At 39.4% G+C, this 23564-nt stretch overlaps 5 protein-coding genes across 5 annotated transcripts; 2 read left to right on the top strand and 3 right to left on the bottom strand.

Annotated features, from left to right (window-relative positions):
• Positions 1–744: 744 nt before the first annotated feature.
• MELLADRAFT_109257 (uncharacterized protein) lies at positions 745–2368 on the top strand (the record flags this gene model as incomplete). The annotated part of the gene is made up of 6 exons (XM_007413244.1): positions 745–955; positions 1053–1161; positions 1241–1288; positions 1371–1639; positions 1723–1938; positions 2019–2368. The coding sequence occupies 6 exons, from the start codon at positions 745–747 to the stop codon at positions 2366–2368; spliced, it is 1203 nt and encodes a 400-aa protein (XP_007413306.1).
• A 5940-nt stretch (positions 2369–8308) lies between these two features.
• On the bottom strand, positions 8309–9112 carry MELLADRAFT_124222 (uncharacterized protein; the record flags this gene model as incomplete). Its single annotated transcript, XM_007413160.1, has 5 exons — positions 8309–8336; positions 8420–8462; positions 8537–8626; positions 8698–8895; positions 8989–9112. The coding sequence occupies 5 exons, from the start codon at positions 9110–9112 to the stop codon at positions 8309–8311; spliced, it is 483 nt and encodes a 160-aa protein (XP_007413222.1).
• Positions 9113–10763: 1651 nt separating this feature from the next.
• On the top strand, positions 10764–12750 carry MELLADRAFT_72555 (uncharacterized protein; the record flags this gene model as incomplete). Its single annotated transcript, XM_007413245.1, has 7 exons — positions 10764–10977; positions 11050–11140; positions 11215–11242; positions 11302–11361; positions 11425–11722; positions 11786–11879; positions 11958–12750. 6 exons carry the CDS (start codon positions 11101–11103, stop codon positions 12440–12442), a joined length of 1005 nt encoding a protein of 334 aa, XP_007413307.1.
• A 1585-nt stretch (positions 12751–14335) lies between these two features.
• MELLADRAFT_78558 (uncharacterized protein) lies at positions 14336–16508 on the bottom strand (the record flags this gene model as incomplete). The annotated part of the gene is made up of 5 exons (XM_007413159.1): positions 14336–14412; positions 14705–15219; positions 15310–15654; positions 15750–16129; positions 16221–16508. 5 exons carry the CDS (start codon positions 16506–16508, stop codon positions 14336–14338), a joined length of 1605 nt encoding a protein of 534 aa, XP_007413221.1.
• A 2355-nt stretch (positions 16509–18863) lies between these two features.
• On the bottom strand, positions 18864–22353 carry MELLADRAFT_90153 (uncharacterized protein; the record flags this gene model as incomplete). Its single annotated transcript, XM_007413158.1, has 5 exons — positions 18864–19240; positions 19315–19364; positions 19435–19836; positions 19906–22233; positions 22313–22353. The coding sequence occupies 5 exons, from the start codon at positions 22351–22353 to the stop codon at positions 18864–18866; spliced, it is 3198 nt and encodes a 1065-aa protein (XP_007413220.1).
• Between the last annotated feature and the right edge of the window lie 1211 nt (positions 22354–23564).

Here is a 23564-nt window from a genome sequence, read left to right as displayed (position 1 = left end):
ATGCTGAATCGAACTTCAAAGCTCAGCAGTCCCTTGGCGATAGAATTTACTCGAGTCTTTTTGAACATTGCTTGGAGTCAACTAATACTCCAAATCGTACTTGTTTGCAACATCATACAACCTATGGGCAATCCGATGTAGGTGAATATTTGCATCTCAGGAAGTGTATCCAGCACGGTACTAAATGGTATGTAATGCATCGCTAAGATTCAGAGTCCTCTACAAGTTAATTCAGCAAGTTGAAACTGGCAAGCGTTCATTATATTATGTACCCCTCAGATATCCCTTTAACTCATCTTATTACAGCTGAGTTCGAGAGATGAAGGCAAATATCGGAATCAAGCTGCTCCTCAATCATGTCAAACTGAGACGAAATCAAAGACTCAAATTGGATCGATCTTGCCTGCGGAGTATGAATCTCATGAGACAAGCCTGATCCGTTTTGACCCGTCTTTTGGATCGATTTATGATCAGAGGGCCCTATCGGTGATTTCTTATCTCATAGAGAGCTGTACAATCTTTTCATCGGATGAATCTAGAGTTCATCTGATTGAAGTAAGAATTTCTCTCTGACCTTGATCTTTGGTATCTTCATCAAAATTAAATTATTCACCAAATTAACTTCAGATCAAATTATTGATAAACCTCACAATGGAACCCTCTACACAGCTCTCAAATCATTCATCATCGACCCCATCAAAACATAAAAAAACTTCATTCCAAAATAAGATAAATGTAAAAAAAATGATTATGATCTGTAGAAGACATTTGAAGTTTATAGGTCCAGGACTAATTACTTGTACAAATTTTTTGGATCCAGGAAATTGGGCAACAGATTTAAATGCAGGTCAATTAAATTATAAATTTCAACATTTGTTTATAATCTTTATATCAATTTTAATTGCAGCTTTCCTTCAAATCTTAAGTTCAAGATTAGGCTGTATTACAGGTAAAGGTAAGCAAGAGATGTCTCTCAACTTTTTTGCTTGCAAAAAGTCACTTTTGTGAATTTCTTTAACATTGAATGTGATTGTGGGTTTCTTTCTTCATAGATTTAGGTCAACATTGTAAAGAAATGTGTGATTTGAAAACTTCACGTAAGGTGATTTGGAGATGGACATTTCTATACCCAACCTGGCTTTTGGCCGAATTAAGTGTACTGTGAGTGGTGATTGTATAAAAATACTCATCAAGACTTTAAACATATTTTGTTTACTTGAATGATTTCTTGATGGTTTAGATTTTCAGATATAGGAGAGTTGATTGGTTCAGCAATAGCCTATAATCTGTTGAGCAAAACTCTTCAAAAGCATTCCTCTTTTAACATACTTAAGTTCTCTGATGATTGAAAATAATTTTTCTTTTTATAGGATTTTTCCAAAATTACCAACTTGGAGTTGTGTAATGCTGAGTTTTCTTGATACAATCTTAGTATTGATTTTCATGAGAGGAGAAGGAACTTGCAAAGCCATGAAATTCTTCGAAATTGGTATATCAATATTAGTTTTCATTATAGTGATCTCTTCACTTGTTTTGCTTGTTCAAGTTAAACCAAAATGGACATTAGCCTTTCAAGGATTTATTCCGAGTTCAAATTTATTTAAAAGTAATAGTCTTTATACTACAATAGCAATAATAGGTTTGTAATAAATAATCTCTCAAATCTGACAAACTCAAAAGCCTTTTCTCAATGACAGAGCCCTTGTGTGTTTATTTTTTTAGGTGCAACTATTAATCCACCTTCACTGTTCTTAGGTAGTCATTTAGCAACTCAAGAAAGATTAGCACATTGCATTGCAGAAGAATTTGAATTAAATCAATCCAATTCCACTGCACTTTCAATGTCATCACATTCATTAACCAAATCCTCAAAAATCAAGACTTATTTAAACCATTCAAGTTTTGATATATTAGCATCTTTTTTAACTTTACCACTGAGTAAGTTTTCTTTGATATATGTTCCCAATGCCAATTAGTCAAGATCAACTTCTCAATTTTGATAATGCTTTTTTAATTAGTTTTGAATGCATCAATCCTGATCATCTCAACAACAGTGAATAAAGGTCAACTACCAAACCTGATCACAATGTATACAATCTTAGAAGTTAATCAAGGAAAAGGTTTAAGTTTACTCTACTCAATCTCTTTACTCTTATCAGCATCAGCAGCAAGTTTAACAGCCACTCTTGCAGGTCAATCTATTTCTGATGGATTAATGGGTTATAAACCCAAAGCTTTGATCAGAAGAATATTGACTAGAGGATTAGGTTCAATACCTGCATTTGTTGTGGCATATCATTCTGGTCTTTCAGGTCTTAATCAATTACTTATCAACTCTCAAGCTGCTATAAGTCTGTTAATCCCGTAAGCCCAAATCTCTGCCTGGAAGCAAAAGTCAAGTTCAATCCTGATGTTTTCAAATGATTCATGTTGTTTTGGTGTAAATGATAAAATTAGATTTTTGATTATACCTCTGATTTATTTCACAAGTTCAAAGAAGATAATGAAAGCTGAGGAGAATTTAATCAATTCAAATTTTGAAAATCATATCATAATTCAATGTTTGTTGATCATTTTGATTTCTTTGATATTTTTGGTTAACTTTTATGTAATTTTATTTATCAAGGTGAAAAGCTAGAGTTAAAAGTTGAAACAAAAAATGTCAAGAAGGCTTGCCTCAAACTATAGAGTCAATGGTTATGTAAATATGTGTTTATATGTAGTCTGCTAGGACAGTTTATGTATACCCGCTTGAATGAACTAAATTCTACTACTAGCTTCAAATTGATGTCCATAACATCCGATCTTGCGTATGGAATCTGGGTGATAAGAATTTGATGTGTAATCCCTGAATTCAGGAGCCAATTCAAGGACTCATACCATGTTAGCCATCCTGGAAGATGTCACATGAAGCCCCAGTGTAGTTCCAACTAAGCATGAGTATACTACACAGTGAATTATGGCAATTGCTGTATACCAGTGATATTGACCATTGGTTACTTTGAATAATCACTGAAGTAATCAATAATCAGCTCTGGAATTTGCTAACCATGACTTGGTTTGGTGCTTTGGAGCCAACAGGTCTGAAGAGATATTCCGGATGGAGTATGTTGATCATATAAGCATGAGAAACAACGAGACATACAGATGGCAATTTTTAAACTGAGATATTTCACAGTGAACAACAGAAACTTAAACACTGAGGAAAATATAGGACTATCAATGAGTGAGTTCATGCAAGTGCTGAGCCTGATATCAGCTTACACACTGCTGAGAACGGTTGGTATTGAAGTGTGCATGTTCTTAGGTTGTCAAGTGTTGTGTGTTGAGAATGGGTTTGTCACAGTGAAGGCAATCTACAAGTCAGCACCACCAACATATATACCTCAGGTTGTAGAATTTGAGGCATCATTGGATGAAAATCCTTGGACAGATCTTGTCCAAGGTTTTGATCTGAGGTATTGTTTTGCACCAAAGATACCTTGGATCAAATCCTTGGAAAGATTCTACCTAAGGATTTAATTCTGATGATACCTTGGATTTTTCAATCCAAGGTAAACTTGTTCTCTGTGCAGGTGGACAGTAGCTGTTTATTCCAGCCTGTGCGTATACATGCAGCAGTTTCTCAGCTCAATGGGCGCACAAAGGGGGGTTAGCACAGTGTGCGGTACCAAGATTGTGTTATTGGGGGTTTTCATTCAAAAAAGGTGAAGAAAATTGAACATCAAAGACATTGGCTGCAGGCCAGCTAAAAGGTTCATTGTCTACAACTATAATTGGTGCAAATTAAGTGGCATTGTTTTTCTTTTGCTTGAGGAAAGAGTATCAAGAAAAGTTTCAATGAAGCCCTCACAGTTGTCTGAAAATCTATTTGCCATAGACTCTGTGAAAGTCCCATCTGCAAAAGCCTCAAGCACATCAGACAGTACAAAAAAGTCCACATAATCTATAGTCACATCATTCTCAGAAGAAGTGTTTTTCTTGTGGGTATTGTTTTTGTTTGTTGAGATTGATTTCTGTGAGTCTTTACCTGCAACACAGCTCATAAGAAATGGACTTGAGTGTCTGGACTTTCATTTACTTGTGTGCCTTTGTGACTTTAATAAACTCATCAAGGAGAACAAGCCCTTGACACCACCAGCCTTTAAAACAATCCCAAGGATATTGATTGCTAGATTCTTGAGTAAGCTTGTGTCTGAAGTCAATGGCAAATTATGATGTGCGCTTTGTCTTGTGGCAATTAGAGGAGCCTCCACGGATACCAGGCATAAGATAGCCTGTGCATTGGTGACCACACGCTTTTGAAGTTAGATGCCACTCAGTAGACTAGATAAGGTTTGGTCCAAAGGAAAAAATGTAAAAATGGAGTGAAAATTATTGCCACCTCTCACTCTACAGCCATAGGATATATACACGCACACAAGCTTGCAGGACACACATCTGCGTTGCCAAACATGGGGCTCTGTCCACCTGAAAAAGTTGGCTATGTGATTGGGCCTGAGACCCATTTTTACTTTTCCCCCTGACAACAAACAGAGCAATGGAAGACCAGATAAAGAGACTAGAACATGTGGGAGGTCCACAAGGTTTTAGTGGTCAACATTTGAGTTTATTACACAGGGAACAGGTAGGCAGGATTTTTTTAAAAATGAGCTATTTGACTAGCTAGTGCAAGAAGGCTAAATTGAGAACGGTATGATCAAAAAGGAGCTAATTGAATGAGGGATTCTGTATTACATTGAATAGCAGGAAATAAAAGTTCAAAACCACATTTGGAAAAGTTTGGACAAAACTGATTTTTCTCAAGTTTATCTTTGGTGAAGAATATCTTTCTGGGGAACAACAAACACTAAGAGAAAACAACAGACTGATAGATATAGAGCTAGTAGAAATCCAACTCCACAGGTCTACATTACAGTCCAAAAGTGTTGTAATGGAGATATATTTCCACAGTCTGTCTCATGAATGTTGGTCATTAGGTTCTGAGAACATCCATGGTAAACAATATAGCAAAAGCATAACATCAACATTAACACCAAAATTTCAAGCATATATTTTTTACCATATTAAATTGGTGTATCCAAGGACTCACAAGGTTGCAAAAGTGTGTAGATCACTGGGATGCCAGGCAGATCAAAGAAAATTTACTCTGATTGGGGCACATTTTTCAAAAACAACCATGCCTCCTGTTGAGACCTCCTTGTATCCACATTTCAGTGATCAAGAACTTGGCAAGCAAGTTGAAATGAATACAATAATACTTTCCAATTTTTGTTTCTGTTGAGAGAACAAACAATTATCCCAAACAGATATATCTAGAGTGACGGAGACATTTTTTGGAGACAAGATTGAAATGCAAACACCACAATCATATGCAAGTGAAATTAGGAAACAATCTGAAGGGGTATCAAAAAGGGATATGAAGATTTAGATGAATGGCCAATGTGAAAGCAATACAAAACTTTAGTCTGACGCAAATACATTGAGGGTAAGATTTTGAGGCAAGATTTTGATTGAACCAATCCAATCCAGATCAAGGAAATATAACAACAAGAGACTTGGGAAAGGCACACATGTCAAAAGTTGCTCTGACAGTCCTTGATGTTTCATGGAGTCATCAAGACTTCAGGAAGAGATTACATACCTATGTAAGTTTGCAAAGCATGAATTGATGGATGCCTGGGATTGAGAACAAAGGGAAAATATATCCAATTCCCAAAAACTGGTGAGAATCAACCATTTGACTGAGGCTGTCAGCAAGGGCATAAGCTGACTCAGTTGCATATCTACCCTCTTACAAAAACCTCACACCGCGGGAATTAACTTGTTTGAAACCCCATTGAGTGAAATTTTGGTGTCTGGGTTCAAAATTTCCTCAAATCAAGAGACTTGTTCACAACTCGTTAGCATTAGGTTTGCCAATTTCCCTCGGGCTATACTCTGTACTCTGCTGGCCCCATGAATGTGCAGTCACATGATAAAACAACAACCCCTTTCACCATTGTACTCACCTTCACCTTCCTTTGTCAAGCCTTGATCAACCAAATACAAGAAAGGAGTTCAGTGGGGACAAGATAAGGAGTGAGATTGTTGAACGGTTGGAATTAAAGCTTTTGAGAGTGCGGTGTATGTGTATGTATTGTAGTGTACTCGAGGGAAATCGGCGAACGTAATGCTAATGAGTTGTGAACGAGTTTCACGATTCGAGGAAATTGCAAACCCGGACACCGAAATTTTGCTCAATCGGGTTTTGAACGAGTTAATTCCCGCAGTGTCATTACATATGAATAAATTGCATGTAATTAAGCAATCACATGTACTATAGTCATTGATAATAAATCAGCATGTAAGACATAGTTACATACAACTGAATACATGTATGATGTAATAGCTAATTATATGTACATGCTTGGTGCACACACCAGTTATTGCTCTTTTTACTTATATTCAATTACACTTTTTCTGCTTATCCAATTTCTTTTTTTACTATGTGACATTCAACAGATATAGATTGTTCAATAAAACAAACTACACATAGATCATTGGAAGATGAAAAGCTTCAACAAACAACCAATCTGTCCATTACAGTCACCAAAATTCTTTACAATTCCTCTTTAAGCCCTTTTACAATCATTAGCCACAGATTCCTGTTTCATTCTGCTATTTTTACACTTCATTACTATTGTCAGACACCATATTAGATATGTAAACCAGGTTTTGAACGAGTTAATTCCCGGTGTCTTTACATATGAATAAATTGCATGTAATTAAGCAATCACATGTACTATAGTCATTGATAATAAATCAGCATGTAAGACATAGTTACATACAACTGAATACATGTATGATGTAATAGCTAATTATATGTACATGCTTGGTGCACACACCAGTTATTGCTCTTTTTACTTATATTCAATTACACTTTTTCTGCTTATCCAATTTCTTTTTTTACTATGTGACATTCAACAGATATAGATTGTTCAATAAAACAAACTACACATAGATCATTGGAAGATGAAAAGCTTCAACAAACAACCAATCTGTCCATTACAGTCACCAAAATTCTTTACAATTCCTCTTTAAGCCCTTTTACAATCATTAGCCACAGATTCCTGTTTCATTCTGCTATTTTTACACTTCATTACTATTGTCAGACACCATATTAGATATGTAAACCATATGTAATCAGCCTGTAGCGGTCATATATCACGTGTTACATGCTGGTTTCCTGACTCAATAAGCTTCCTTATTGACAGAGGCAATATGGAATTGATAAAACAAGCCATTCAAAGAATAAACACCTCATAGACAAAAGAAAAGCGAATGAGGAGGTTGTTAATTGACAAACAAGGAAACAAGAGAGTCAAGTGAGAAGTAGGACATTTGGTTTGCGCAAAGGTTTCCAAGAATTTCAGGGCTTGATTATGCACCAACCAAAGCCTACCTTGTATGGGGCTTTGCACCTAAACTAAGGTCCTCTTTATAAAAACAAAGGCTATATACAAGTTATGTCTTGGATATATAGATGGGCACATTTATGTTCAAAGGATATATCAGACTCCAATAAGACTAGAGTACATATTTTCTGTTCACATTGTGAGTACATCAGCTTTACATGTATTCTTCATGACATATTTTCTGTTCACATTGTGAGTACATCAGCTTTACATGTATTCTTCATGTATGCTTTTCAAAGCTACATATGTACATTCAGACAATTTCCTTATATCCTTTTTTGCTTGTTTTTTTTGGCGGGGAAAAAAAGTATGTTGAGTTCAAAAAGTATCTAGCTTTGAGGACCTGTTGCATACTTTGCCTGTGGGAACGCTGTGTGGCTAGCAGGGTCAGCAAAATGGTAAACTTCACATCTCAACAAAATATACTTTTGCCTGGTTGTGTAGAGTTTTGAAACAACAGAAAAACTATATACAGAAAAATATATATGTACAACTTTAAATACCGTAATTATGCAGCTGTGTTTCAATACAATGATTCAGAATATATTTTTGGATTACATATTTCTATACTAACTTGAAGATGACTGAGAACTAATATTTTGTGCTCAATACTATGGTTGCTTTGAGAACATATGGGCCCTCAGAGTTTGGACCGTAGTGTAGACTATACATCTGTAAGTTCTTTTCTGGTTTCTTGTTTACTTTTTTGAAACCAATTGTACCTCCTTGGCGTATGGACACCTCTGGCTACTCCCATTCCCCCTAGTCAACACTGAGTCCCAACTTCCAAGTACTGCATATCATCATACTGTTGAGCATAACAAAGAGCTTGCGTGCCAACAAAGATCTCTTTATTTGAACCAATTATAACCAATATCACTGTAGACCAGTCAAGAGATATGAGCTATTAGTTCAACTCTTGATGATGTCAAGGCAGAGTGCTTGGAATTAGGTTGGCTTACTAAACAATGGTTTGATCGGTATTGAGAATGCAACCTGGCAAGGCTGTGTACCACACGAGAGATTTTTCCCAATTACTTTCAGGCAATGTCATCTGGAAGAAGTTCAAAGAAACTCACTTTTCAAAGGCCCAACATAGGGACCTATTTCACATTTATAAGCTGCAGTGAGTTTCACTTTATCTTTGACTATCTGAACCTCAGCACAATCTAGAGATGAATCATGATCAATCTTCAGTCGTTGGTACCTTGCTGTGATGTATCAAATCGACAAAACACACCAATATAATATTTGCCCTGCGGCCCAGGTTCCTTTTGTGCTATTGCTGCATCACAATCCTTCTTTACAGGTGCTGCATTCGTAACTCCCTTTTTCAAGTTTTTGGGGTCCGCGTAAGGGACACAGCCGGTCATCGGGAGTCGGGGGTGTTGTTTAGCGGGTGAACAAGTGTATGCTTTGCCACCACTGTTCTGACAAGCTAACCAATTCGAGGCTCAATATGTCAGATCTGTCTGTTTGGAAAGAAGAATCAAATGATCTCAAGAAAATGGACTTGAAGATGATGACTTGCCAAATTTCCCATCTTTAGTCGGCCCATAGAACCTTCTGCAATTTTGATAGCTAGGTAGAGGCGCAACGCAAATCCCTAATCCAAGAAGAGTACTGCATACAATTAGAAGCTGCCCGAGATTCATTGTGGTACTAGATTGCGTGGTAAATTTTTAGGTGTCTGATTGGTTGAAGTTTATTGTTGTTGGTCAATGTGAAGGGTTGGTTTAGATTTCACGTATAAACCCTTAAGTGAGAGTTAGAAAGCTTTGAGTTTTTAAAAGTTCAGATTGTCAAGAAGATGTTATGGAGTAAGTATTCACTGGTATGAAAAGTATTTCAAGTCTTTTGAGAAGGGTAAGATTGATGGACAACGGAATAAAGTGGGCAAAGATCAATGAATTCAGCTCGTATTTATATCAAAGCTTCAATTTCTTTTTTAGATCAACACCAGCTTTGATCAAAGTGATGTTCTTCTTTGTTACCGCAACCGCTTCGAGATTGAACGCATTGCTAGTAAGACCGATTTGCATGTCAAGCCAACAAACACTTTTTGCGAGACGGTGAATTCACCTAGACTGTCGGGGTGCGAGTGACCGGCATAGAACTTTTATGGTAAGTTCAAGGAGGCGCCAGTCTACCGATCTCAAAATTTCAAGCAGAGACGTCGGATTGTGTTGAGTTACCATATCACCGGAGTGTTTGGTCGGATTGGTGAAACTGTGGTATAAAAGCATATTTGAATTTTAACCTGGGTTGATGTCTGGACTCTGGCCAAGATCTTTTTGACTCGTCGTGACCTTTTTGAATCTTTTCCCTGGCTTGTTGCTATTCAGCCTTTCAAACTAGTGACTCCAACATCTGAAGCAATCATTATCCGCTGTACAAAGCGGTCGCGGGCAACTGCGGGCGAGTTCTGTAGCGGCCGCTACAAGTGAACCGGTGGATGTACAAGCAGTCCAAAGCGCCACGCCACCGCTACCTCTCCAAGTCTTGTCTACACCCCGTAGCACTTGCCCAATATCGGCATACAGCGGGTTGAACAGGTTTTGCCAGATGTTTGATCTGAAGACTTGTTCTTTGACCCTGCAAGTTCCACCATCGCCACTACCTCAGACCAGAGCAAGAAAGGCTTCCAAACCCTTTGGTATGTGAGTCCAACTCCACCTTTAAGTTTTGTGTGTCAAACTTTTTGAAAAGCATTTGGTATCGATCGAAACTGACACAAGCAAGCCAGTTTTGGTGTTCCATACATTCATATAATCAGTCATTTAGGACTTTATTTGTCTTTATATGAGGTGATTAATTCTATTCCACTGAACACTTTTTTGCCCTTGCATGGATCTCAACTGAGATTTCTGTAGGGAACTCATGAATATCATCAATAGCTTGTACAGCATACCCAAATCGTTCTTCTCCATTACGTTATAAATCATGATTGATACATAGATTCGACTGATTCGACAACACACCATGGTCATTTTGACAGACATAATTGGTCGCTGAGTCTGCCGGTCACGAAGAAAGATGTACATATGAGACAGAAGAGACAGCACTATGGGAGTGCCTGCACTGCTTTCGGAAGTTTCAAAGGCCTTTTTCGGATGAGCAATTGTATCGAGGTGATGATTATCCTGAGGATGAAATTAATGATTTTTGGGATATCAAATTGGTTGATTTGACATGTTCCAGAAATTAGGATTCCAGTCCGATCACATTGATACTCTTGAGCTCAAATGAGATAATTTGTTTTTGAAGTGTCCTTTCTTTTTCAAATCCATTTGAAAAGATTCAAAGATTGAGCAGCTGTCAGAATTCTTGATGTTCTTTTTGGGTGGTTCTATATCAAATCCAACAGCGCTTCATGATCACAAGTTCTGTGTCAAGCCTGATGATGAGGTCTACCGTCTGGCAATCGAAGCAATTCGACTATAAGATGAGCATCAGAAGCAACCTGTTTCAACCCTCATCCGCTCTTCATCACTGGCCTTTTGCCTATCCTTTTCATCTAGTAAATACCTGCCTTTCCTTTTCTCGAAAATCCCTCACGACATAGACCTAATTTTATTTCTTTTGATCGTAGTAATTTTTCCGATCCCTTCATCCTACACTCATTATTCCTAAATCCACAAAGATGCATATCTCCTTCGCTTACCTTGGCTTTGTGCTTGCTGGTGAGTTCCTTGGTTATCGTCCGCACTCTCTTTCGAGCAAAACTGAGGTCTTGTTCTGTTTGAATTGTTCTTAGCCTCCGCTGCTGCCAGTCCGCGTCATTTGTAAGCGATTGCATTCGGATTCCGTTTCATGAGTCGATGCTGACTTTGTCTATCTTCAGGGCGCGAACCGAGACAGTTGCTCGGTTGAGCGTTCGTAGTGAAGAACAGGCCGGCGGCGAGTGAGTCTGAATTTTTCTAGCTTTGTAGAGCGATGTCACTGACTATCACTTGTACTTTCGTAGCGATCATGTCAAGATGAAGTGCTTTGGTGGCTGTGGTGGAGGTCTTCCTGTTCCAGGGCCCACTTCATGCTGGAATGCTCCCGTCGTCTTCCACGGCGGCGGTGGTTTACCACCCATGAACACCTTCTTTTCCACCGTTCAAAGCTACACTGTCATCACATCCAACACCGTCAACATCTGGAACGGTGGCCTAGACCCTCAATCCATCTTACTTCAGTTCCAAATCATGGTCACCAGTCTTTCAACTCTGTTCTCCACTTTACAAGGCGGTTGTTCCTTCCAAGGAAACCCTCAAGTCGTACGTCTTTCCTCTATTTCGGTTTCGAGAGCTCAGCTGTTTGCTAACCCATCTTGTCTCTAGTTCATCTCCACTTTTTCCCCGCTGATCATTCAAATCCAAAGCATGCTCACGATCATCAACACTCAATGTGTTGGTATTATCGGTTCCTTCCAATGTCAGTACCTGTTCTCCTCCTTGAACCATATAAGCTAAGGTCGGGTTCTGAATTACTGACTATTTCTACTACATTTAGCCTCGTTTGCCGTTCTATCTGTCTTGATCCAATCGATCGTCGGTGTTGCAATCACCTTCCATGTCGAGGTTCAACAATTCTTCTCCGCCTGCAACTTCAACCCTCAGCTCTGGTCACCTCTCGGTTTCCCAGTCGATAGCTGGATCCACGGAGTTCCAGGTGTATTCCCCGGAGTTCCAGGTGGATTCGGTCCAGGTGGTTTCCCAGGTGTTCCAGGTGGTTTCCCAGGTGGTGTGCCAGTTCCAGTACCTGGAGGTGTGCCAGTTCCAGTACCCGGAGGTTTCCCAGTTCCAGTACCAGGAGGTCCCAATGGCTGTTTCCAATCACTTGGTCTCCTCAGCACCTTACTCCACGTCCTCATCGTCATCCTCGACCCTCTCTTCCACGGCCTTGGTGCTCTCTTACAAGGAGTCGGTCTCTTGGTCGCAAACCTTGGTACCGCTGTGGGCGGTCTTCTTGACGGTGGTCTCCTCGGTTTGATCTAGAATCTTAGTCTTTTCGTTCAGATCGTTGTTCGCGCTTCCCTTGTGCAGAGTTTCTTTCAGTCCGTTTCCCGTTTTTTTAGTTTGCATCATCCTTCTGGTATTCCTACCTTGGGGCCTACTTCTTGTACACTTTGTTCTCATGTCGGTCTACATCCAAATTGCTCTTAGCTTGTTCATTGCGGACCTTTCAGAAGCCCACCGGCAACGGCAACGGCAACATACAATGCATAATCCCTTTTTAGTTCCTCTGCCTTAGTTTGTGATACCTAAAGAATAACAATGAATATTGCTTAAATTTATGCCTCTCTCAGTGCTCCTTTGCATTTTCATTAATGTGATGGGACCTCGCTCCCTGTCCCTTGCGCCGAGTCTTTAAACTCTTTACCACTTCTGTTTCCCGCCTAGTTTCCTGGAAAGACAAGCTTTCCCAAGGTTGTGAAGCTTATTCTTAAAGCTTGATCTTTTCCGACCCACCCACCATCCCAACAGACGAGGACTGACCCTTCTGGGCCTTTCAGGCACTTTTGGAGCATCCACAGCTGACTTTTCAAATGTTGAATTTGAGGGTGAAAACGTCCAATTTGACCACAGCAGACTCTTTAAATTTTAAATTTTCATCTTTCAATTTTTCAAATTTTTGAACCTGATCTTTCAATTTAAAGGTTGATTCAAAAATCTTGAAGGGTCAAAATATCATGTGACAGCACTTCATGTGGACAACTTGATGGGGATTCTCTGTCATATCACCTCCATTCCACTTTCATAACGGTTGATTTGCTCAATCTCATTTCAAAAACTCTGTGAAAGACATCACTTGATTCTCAAAACATTGGGTGTCAGCATTGATCAAGATAGTGTTAATGTAAATTTCATCACACGTGTTAAAGACCATTTTTAAGTGTCTTGAGCCTTATTAAACACACTCAACAAATCAAGTGTGTTGCATGAGTGATGATCTGGCTGATCAAATTGCTTCAAGCAAGGTTGAGGTATGTTTGTACAGAATATGATAGTTCAAAAATGAACAGTCCACTATGGACAAGGAGATTTGAAGGCCAAATTGACCCTACTCAGACTTTTCAAATTTGTCAAAAGTTTGTTGTGGATGCTCTTACGTAGCTCTGAGCCTAAGGTAGACCATGAGGATGTCAAACCACACAGGGTCCTAGAAATAGTGTCCTGCAATGGCCCCGGCACACCTCATGGCTCAGCCCCCCTCACAGTACTCTCAACTTACGTTGGTCTAGTTAAGGTAGCATCAGGCTGAAAGCTCGGAGTGTAAAAGATATATATATATATATATATATATAGATCACTGTAGACATACAAACATATATATATATAAAGCTTGTAACCTAAACTTGACCGTAAATGTAGATGGAACTTATTGTAAATCCCCTGAACCACGGCGTCCCAGGGCGTCCATTGGCCCCTGTGGGGATGCGGGGACGCCTCAGTTGGTGTTTTTTTGAGGCTAGATATGCATGTGTAAGTCAGTGTACGATAAAAAGATGATCCTTTGGAGACATTTGACCAAGATACATGTATCATCCTGTCCAACAGAATACCTTCAATTCTCTCTCAGCCCAAAGATCTTATCAACACATGAAGTGATCAGAACAAGAACCCAACCAATTTATATCTTGCATTTCAATCCAAGTATCAATTTGAAAAATTTAAAAACCAAATCACAAAAAAATAACGAGAAGATTAAAAACATAATCATTACACCCACCAAAAAAAAATTACACGATCCAAGCAGAACCCAAAAGGACTCTAGAAATCCACCAAACTTTCTTCATTTCCTAACTTTTATTAACTTCCAAAACTGGAAATAAAAAAACATCTTACTCTCCTACACAAACAGAAAAAGAGAAGAATAGGATATTTCTTCTAAGTAGGTGTATCTGGTACAAGTTCTCTACGATGATGAGGTGTATCAGGTACAAGGATTCTAGTTTCAGGAAACTCTAATGATCTCAAAACAAATCACCAACGTTTCATCAACCCAAAAAGCAAAATCATCCATCAGTTTTGTGTTTGGTTTGTAGAAGTGTCTATATGATCTTGGAAAGAAAAAAAAGGGAATTCTTACGTCTTGTTTTAATCGATTTACTTGGAGTTGCAAGCAGTTGAGTACGAGAATCTAAGTTAGAATCGATTTCTAATTTCAAAGAAAAACACCCGAAAAGGAATCAAAACCTCTTCTTAACCTGTTCCCTAGAAGATCTCGTTCCAAAGAGATCTAATTTTCAAACTTACTTCTAGGTAAAGACTGTTTTCTATGATCCTTTTGATTCCAAATCCCTTTATTCCCATTCCCACTCCCAGAAGCAGAAGCAAGAGACTGATTTCTTCTATGTAATGTATGATTAAGTTTACTTTTAAAAGGTAAATGAGTCATACTGACTTCTCTCCTACTAAAAAGTGATCTAGAATTGATTCCCAATCGATTCGAATTCAAATGACTTAAAGCTAATTGTGATTCGCTCATCGATGCATTCTTCATTAACCTTTGTCGTTTCTTTTTCTGAGGGTTGTCGTTGAGTGTAGGACTAAGAGTCGATAGTTTAGCAGCACGCGCGGCTTCTCGTAAGCCTTGTTGTCGGTCCAGTTCTTTTAGGTTTGGGGTTCGGGTGATAGACGATAAGGGATGGTGTTTGGCTGAGGAATCGAATTGAGTGGGGATAAGTGATGATCCAGTTGGTTCGTAAATCGATGTAGGAAACAATTTTGGTCGGAATGATGAGTTAAGTAATGGTATTTGATGGGTATAACTGATTGATCAATTGATTAGTATCGGACCCAAGCAGATTAGCAATCATACGTCAATGATCAGCACGAGAAGTTAAAAAGTCTTGACTCACTATTCTTCCACTATGTCTGTCCAAAAACGTTGAGCTTCATCAAGATCAGAATGTGATGATTTATTTACAGAAGGATCGGAGCTTTTAAATAGATTGCTAAGTTCTGAAGATCCAAAGTCAGATAAAAGTTGCCACATTGCTAATCTATCAATAAGACCTTCAAGTAATTGTTCTAAATCTGATACGGCTTCGATTTGATCGATTGGTTTGGTAGATTCTTGTCGATTTGGTTTTCGTGGTGATGAAAGTAATTTGGTATGATGTGTTAGGATTTGTGAACCTTGGTTTGAAGATTGGTTTGTGAGGACTATGATCTCTAGTAAGAAGATAATTTGAATTTGAGCTCTATCATCAAAGATTCAAATGACAGTATGTCAGGACGGATATAGACGACTGGCCAGATTAAAGTGAAAAAGGAATGATAAGATGCGAAAACTTACTCTCTGGCTGCCCAGGTTTCGATTTGTTGTTTAGTAGATTCATTTCTAGTAAAGTTTTCTTTACCGGTATATCTATTAGTTTTAGAATCAAGACCAGATGAATTAGGTTTAGATGATTGATAATGACGATAATCCACGACAGCACGAATGACATCAAGTTCATTAAATTGAAAAACGTTTTCTTCTTCTTCTTCAATTTCAGGTTGAGTTATATTATCATTTGGTAAAAAATAATTTACATATCCTGGTACACTTTTATCCCATTTCTTGGCTAATAATTTTTCTGAAATTAAAAATGATTCTAAAAATTCGACTAATTCTTCAGCACTATATTCATTTGATAATGATTTAATCTTTTGTACTAATGTAATCATAGGTGACTAAATCAAAAAACCAAACCAATCAATTCAATTTTTCTTCAACATTTCGTTTTTGTAAAAATAAGTTAAACAAGAGAAAAAAGAAGCGTACTTGAGTATTTACTGAATATGAATCGGGTAAATATAATGCTTCTAAATAAATTCGAGTTAATTCAGTTTCATCTTCATCAGAATGATTCAGTTCAAAGATATCTGCCCAAGTTTGAAATAAGTTTGCTGTAGGTGTACAAGAGTCAGATTTGTTTGTCGAACTGGCTCCTTCGGTGTTAGTGATACTTGCATCTACATCGATTGGGTAGGTAGGATCGGTTGGCCATCCGAATGGGCATAAGAAAGCAGGTGCCAGAGAGTAATTGGGAATGGGTTGAAGTTCAGTCATCCTGCTTCTGAATGAAGGCTCGTCGATTTATGCGTAGTCTCGGTCGAATGAGTCAGATTGAATTCATCCTATTTGCATCTCTTGATGGATGTACAAAAGGGTAATGTTAAGTGTTTGATTTGATATCGACTATGAGTGAATAGTTAATGGTTTGTTTAACAAGTCTTCATTCCGAGAACATGCTCTGGACCAAACTTAACTAAGTCCCTCGCCAACGGCCCGAGGCTCGAGCGAGGGACTTACCTCAAAAACGTGAATTCTCGCCTGAGAAGTAGGCTGTATTCAGCAAAAAAACTCTACATTGCGATACTTTTTTTTGGGCTCATTAAAGTCACTTTTGTGCAAAGGTATAAAAGAAGCGCCACGAGCCATTACATGAGCTCAAACTTTCAGAAGTCTCATAAGGTGACTGGAAGTACTGCTTCTCGGTGATGTGAGATGTGTCCTTTGCTGAGTGGTTAACCTCTATGTACTAGCTGTATCTGCTGCGGGTTTCAGCCAAAGGTCTTGACCGCGTCAGGATGATCCAGGCGACTGGAAAGACGTTTTTGCTGAAACTGCTGTTTCACCAATCGTGCTATCTTTGTTTTGTCTACCTGGTATGCCTTGACAAACTGCCAGCTCATAAATATATGTCTATAAAACAAAGCTCTATTAGTTCCCACTCAAGCCGAAGTTGCAGAGAGCATAATATATGTACTCATGTAACAAAAGTTGCTCTTGAAGAAAGAGCACTTGGAAGCACTTTCCATATCATATGCCTCGGGCCGTTGGCGAGGGACTTAGTTAAGTTTGGCTCTGGACTGGAAATATGTAGAAAATGAAACTTATTCACTGTGAAAGTTTCAATATGATGTGTTGGCATCCAATCTTAGAGCATCCGCACTCGTGCGGTAAATCGAGTGCGGTAAGGTTAAATTTAACGCAACCGCGGGGTCTTTTCCGCACCGGTGAACAATTAGCCCCGCGGTAGTTAATTTTTCATCAGTTTGCGTTAGCGAATCGGTAAATCTACCAATTGGCTAACGCATGCGGTAGCACACATCACGACCTGTTCACAGCAACTACAACTCCAAAAACTCAACTCAGCCCAATCTCCAATACCAAAGTCAACAACAAACATCGTCTTTTCACCTCTCTCACCCAGTCACATGAATTGAATCAAGACCTTTTAACACCAATCGATGTTTTTACGATTGTTTTTTTTGTTTTTTTGTTCTAAAATAGGTCGTTTGAAAATCTTCAACTCGACTTCAAACCAATCAAATCAATATGAAGAATTTCAGACTTCACATATGTATAGAGATAGATGAGAAAATTGAATTCTAAAGACTAATGACTGGAAGACTTTTAAGATCAAGAGATACAAACCAAACAGTTGAAAAAAGCTGAATCAAACATTAAAAAAAGTTTGGATTGGTTCAGATTGTTCATCTTTCTTGTGTAGTTTCAAATCTTTATAATTTTCACAAGATCAATAGATGTATTCAAATATAGCCTTTGTTTTCTTAAACTTGAAATCGTACTTGAAAAATTGAATGTTACCTTACTGCATGACCACTGTGGAGCACATGCATTATCGGTAAAGTTACAAACGTTACAGTGCTACTAACACAAACGAGTGCGAAATTTGGCTGAGTTAAGTCATTTTTTGCTTAATGTAGCGGTTGTTACCGCACGTGACCAAGTTAACAACCGCAAACGAGTGCGGATGCTCTTAGCTAAGTACCTGGAACGCGTCCTTCACTTTATCAGTGTCACACATCAAATGTCCAACCAGTCTCAAGTTCATCAGACTCGCATCCTCCAAGCTTCCATCTTTCCAGAGTCTTGCAAAACACCCCATTCTACCAGTGCAAGCTTTAAATTCTCCCTCACTGCACTTCAAAATCCTCATTCCAGAAAGTCCTTCTGTATCCTCTCGAGTTGAGCTTGTCAACTTCTCTCTAGTAGAAGTCAGTGAGTAATCTGGCAGGTTGATTAAAGGTAGAAAAATAACTTTCAACAAGTTACACTTTGGTTTAAAACCCTCAGTCCTTTAGAAACTACCAGAACTAGCACAAAGCAACTCTAGTTATTTCAATTTGTGGTTCGAAGCCTCATCTTCAATCACTTCATTTATGATCTCATGCTGCCTCTTTTTCCAAAAAAAAACCGGCACTTTAATAACTTTTTCACAAAAGTACATCATTCTGCAAATTCAATTGATGAATAGAGTAACATAAATATATATATTTACAACAGAAGTTCAAATTGATCAATAATCAATTAAACCGAATATAATCTCTTTTGTTTCCAAACGGTCCCCAAAGACTATAATCTCAATAAAGAAGTAACCAAAAATCTTTGGAGATTCTACCTAACCATTGATGGTTGTGGTGGTGGTGGTGGTTGTGAATCAGGTAATCCATCAGTACTAAGACTACTACCTCTAACAAAAGGTTTCCAAATCATAGCCAATCTACTACCATCATTCTTACTATTACTGGTCAAATGTTTAACACCAAACAATTCGATTCCAATCCCATTAAAATATCCTACTTGTGAATTCGAATCTTTTAGAAAGATTAAGGACCAAACTAATCCTCCTACCCAACTTAAAGCTCCTGAACTTGTCAAATTAAAGCTTCTGGATTTAGGTTTCGTTGGTGCTGGTAAGTGTCCTACTAATGTGGCTGAACTTAAGAGGGTTAATGTAGTTTCTGTTGCTGTGTTGGGTGTAATTGAGGATACTAGAATGAAGGGGCGGGCAAATCATTAGATGTTAGCAAATGGACATAGGATTACAATATGGCAAATGGCTTACATTTCGGTTTAAGTTCGGTGATCATGATTTGAATTGTATCAAGTGGCAAACTACGAAAAAAAAGGAGAACCCTCAATAATTTCTCCCAGTAGTCTAACCGTTTGAAAAAAACACTCCTACCTATCCCTCCAAGAAGTGACCCATGTCTCAGTAGGCACAAACCCATTCCGTCCCACACTAACGGCAGTAATCTCCACACTACCTCTCATACGTTCCTCTACCATCTCGGGTGGTGGTTGGGTTTGTAATTCTTCTTCACAATCTTCATTAATTGATCCTTCAATCACACTACCTTCTGTTGCTTTCATCTTACCTTTTCCTTTAGATCGATCTGAGCCTAAACTAGATCTAGCTGATTCATTTGTATTTGAAATTTCAGATGATCTACGTATCAAATTACGTTGTTGAATTTCTTTTAATCCATCTTGAAGTGTAAAAGTTGCAAGATAATCAAATCGAGGATGTACTCTAATCAAAGCATAAATCAAATTTGGATTATCTGACATTTGATAATGAATCACACTATTTAAGCAAGTTCATGTTAGTATTTCAGATATAGAATTTGTGAAACTGAAGAGAAGATTGATTTACTTGTTAAAAGCTTCAAGTAGGTAATACAACAGTCTCACATTTCCATCTTCGCGTAAAAGGAATCGAGGCGCACTGAAAATAGTAAGTAATTGGGCAAGTCGAGCTGAGGCAAGACTTCCTAGGCCTTTTATATACGGACTCATATTGGTGATTGTGATGATCAACGAAGGATAGATAGTTGTAAATCCACTCTCACTTCCCTCTACGGCCGCCTCCTTGTTAGTACTGAAGATGATCGAGCAGATCGAGACTATCAAAAAGTCTGCCAATGAACCTGGTACTGAGTATCGAGCTCGAATGCCTACCGGTAATTCTACCTTTTCATTCACAAGTACACCCAATTCTTTGGCTGTAAGAACTTGTAATAAAATACCACAAACTCGAACTAGACCCATCTTGGGTTTAGGAGCATCTTTTTGCTCAAGACAGATGAAGACAAGTGCAATGACGAGTTGAATGATTTTACGTGAACTTGTGAGATACGGTAAGAGACGCGAATTGCAATCCAGGGCCACGAAGAGCATCATCACAGCCTCAGTAAGATCACATCCTGAGGGTGCTAGAAGTGAACTGGCCGTAGCTGTAGAGGAAACAGCGTCAGGAAGGAGTAGTTGTGAAGTGACACCCATTGGCTTGGTGATGACGGCGAGAAGGTGGTCAAGGAGAAAATTTAGATCGTTGGGTCGATGTAGTTTGGAGAGATAAAGCCGAAACCCGTTCGCCTCTGTCACTTTCTTAGATTCCGTAGACATGGGCTGTGATGCGTCAAGAGCAGGAAGTGTAATGCTTTGAAATGTTGTCGAAGATGGCGTAGAAGTCTTGTTCCGTAATTCAGGAAGGATGAGTAAGCAGAGAAGCTCTGCACACCAGCTGGACAAGCCCTCGGATGAAGTCGCCTGACTTGCCCCTCCCAAATTGGAGCTACTAGGTGCAGTGGTGAGACTTGGGCGCCGAGGACCAGTGGAAGTAGAAGAGTTTTCTATCTGAGAGTTCTTGGCTGTTGAAGTTGGACTTATGGAAGATGAGAAACCCATCTTTTCTTGTGCCATTTTGCCCAGTCCGGTGGCAATATTTGTGAGGGCGTTTGCTGAATTTCTGAGAGGTGTCTTGGACGGAGCGAGTGAGGTGTTGAGGAGACTACATAGAAGGGAGAGCAGGAAAGGTTTGGAGGTCTTGGTACTGAAGTAAGTCAATGCTGGGTTTGGAGATTGCAGTACTGAAGCGAGCGGGTGACCAGCTTCTGGAACCAATTCGGTTGTACTGCTACCATAAAGATGAGGTGGGCGGTAGAGTGGCTGAGAAAGGGCTACGAGTAAGAGTCGCAATACTTCCACTTTCGCTGAGTTATGTGCTTGTCGATGTTCCAAAGGCAGCTGTGAACATCCGATACCGCCAGTCCAAATTGGGTAACGCACATCAATGCCGTTTGTTGATGCAGGAACACATAGACCAGGAAGGAAGAGGAGATCGGCAATAGTGTCGAGTAAGATGGAAAACAATGGAGGTTGTTGATTCGAAGACACGTGAGAAGATGATGGATTACCCTCGGTGGCATCTGGCCTACTAGGATTTAGATTACTAGTTTCCGTTGTTTCTTCTTCTTCTTCTTCTTCTTCTTCATCGATCACAAACTGAGGTGTAACCGGTGTCAAGGTCCGTTCTGTAACACTTGCAAGCTCATCTTCGTCTTTCTCAGACGAGATCGAATGGCTCTCCCAAAACAAGTGATAAACCCATTCCGATTTGTCAAGCGGTTTGCTCCATTCAGGTTGACCAGCCAGTCGTAGTTCAGCGGCAGCGTTGATCGGGGAAGACATCGAGGGGTCGATCAGAGGAGTGTGATCCATGAGAAAAGGCAAGATACGTGTCAAGACCCTGACACAGTTGAGTATTTCCCGCAGTGGTCCCTTGGGTATGTTACCATTACTTCCAACGCCAACAATATTGGCAGCGCCCTGGTAGAGTGAGCTAGGGACTCTTTTGCTAAATCCTTTCCATTGACTGGTAAATGCACCTGAACCGTTAGAATCTTCAGAACCACGTTCTCCACGGTCTTTTTCTTCAAGATCTCGGCGAGTAGTCTGTGAGTGCACAAGTTCATCGAGCTTATGAATCAGGACATGAAGAAGATTGGCTACATTTCTAGGCCGATCACGAATGGCCTTGCGGATATCTGAGGAAGAGATGAGGATCGGAACATCCGAGGCGAAGTCAAAGATAGTTGAATATATTGACCAATATGAAGTTTCTGAAATCGGAATTGTTTTGGGAGATGTATATAAATGAGTCAAAGTGGTAGACCGAAAGTTAAGTTTAGGATCTGATGACCTAAAGAGATGATACAAAGCATAGAGTCAGTTTCATTGAATGTGATTCGAATGAAAGAGTAAAAGAAAGCTTGACTGACAATCCTAGATTTTGTTTAGCAATCTCGAATATCTTGGCCATTTTGAGGAAGGAACTATGAGAAGTCGGTAGTTGAACTTGAGTTGAGAAGTTGATGAAGTGTCGACGAAACCGACCCGTGAGACTTGAGACGACATCCACGGGAACCTTTTAGGTCGGCCCGGGAATCTCAAGGTCTGACATCGGTCTTGGCCACATGTCGGTCTGCAGTTCGGCCGCCCGACGTACTTAGGTTCTCTGCATTGGAACTTGAAATTGGGGTGGGGTTAAAAATCATCACTCACTCGATCGGAGAATTCTCATTCAACCATTCAACCATTCATCGGTATCTTATCATTCGATCGAGATTGAAGCCAATAAACCCTCGAACCATCACCATATGCCTCAGAAACGTCCACCGGACACCGACGCAGGTGATCCGGATCACCCTCCCCCAAAAAATCCTGCCTTTCGATCGGACGAAACGGATTCGATGATGAGCGAACTCAGGTCACTATCATCGACAAACCCTCAAGCGAACGACGTCCTTCTTCAAATTGTTATCAAAATGATGGACAGCATGTCCAAAATGTTCAACGCCACGATCAACGAACTCAGAGAAGAGATTCGCCAACTCAGAGCGGAAAAGGTTACGCCGGTGCAACTACAACCGCAACCTATACTACAACCAGGACGGATCCAATTACCTGCGAAACCAAAAGCTTGGACAAACCCGTACCCTAAAAACGACACGAATACTAATCAGACACCGAAAGCTCCACCCAAAAATGTCGAAATCAATGAATTCAAGTCGGCAACTCTCATCATGCACAAGAACTCAGAAGCTGAACCTTTCAAAGGTATGACAAACATCACGATTGTAGAGAAAATAAACTCAGCCTTAGAATCACTCAACGCAAAAATCAACGATAAACCAGTCAAGATTCAAAGTGCAGCAATCTTAAAATCGGGCGACATTATAATGACCATGGAAAATAGATTCATCAAAAAATGGCTACTAGAGAACAAACACCGATGGACTAAACTAGCCCACAAGGACTTCGAAACAACCCAAACCCGATACCCGATTCTCTTCAATTATGTTCCTGCTGAATTCAAAATAGGAGACAAAGAATTCATCATCAAACTAAGCGAACAAAACAACATCCCACTCGAATCTATTCACTCAGCAAAATGGATCAAGAACCCGGAGACACCAAGAACACATGGCACAATAGTAATCACTTCTTAGATAAAGCTCTTGCACATAAAAT

The sequence above is a fragment of the Melampsora larici-populina genome (assembly GCF_000204055.1).
Source record: "Melampsora larici-populina 98AG31 unplaced genomic scaffold MELLAscaffold_35, whole genome shotgun sequence".
NCBI classification, from domain to species: Eukaryota; Fungi; Basidiomycota; class Pucciniomycetes; order Pucciniales; family Melampsoraceae; genus Melampsora; species Melampsora laricis-populina.
Note: the sequence above shows the minus strand (reverse complement) of the source record. Positions and strands in the feature narration are given on the sequence as shown.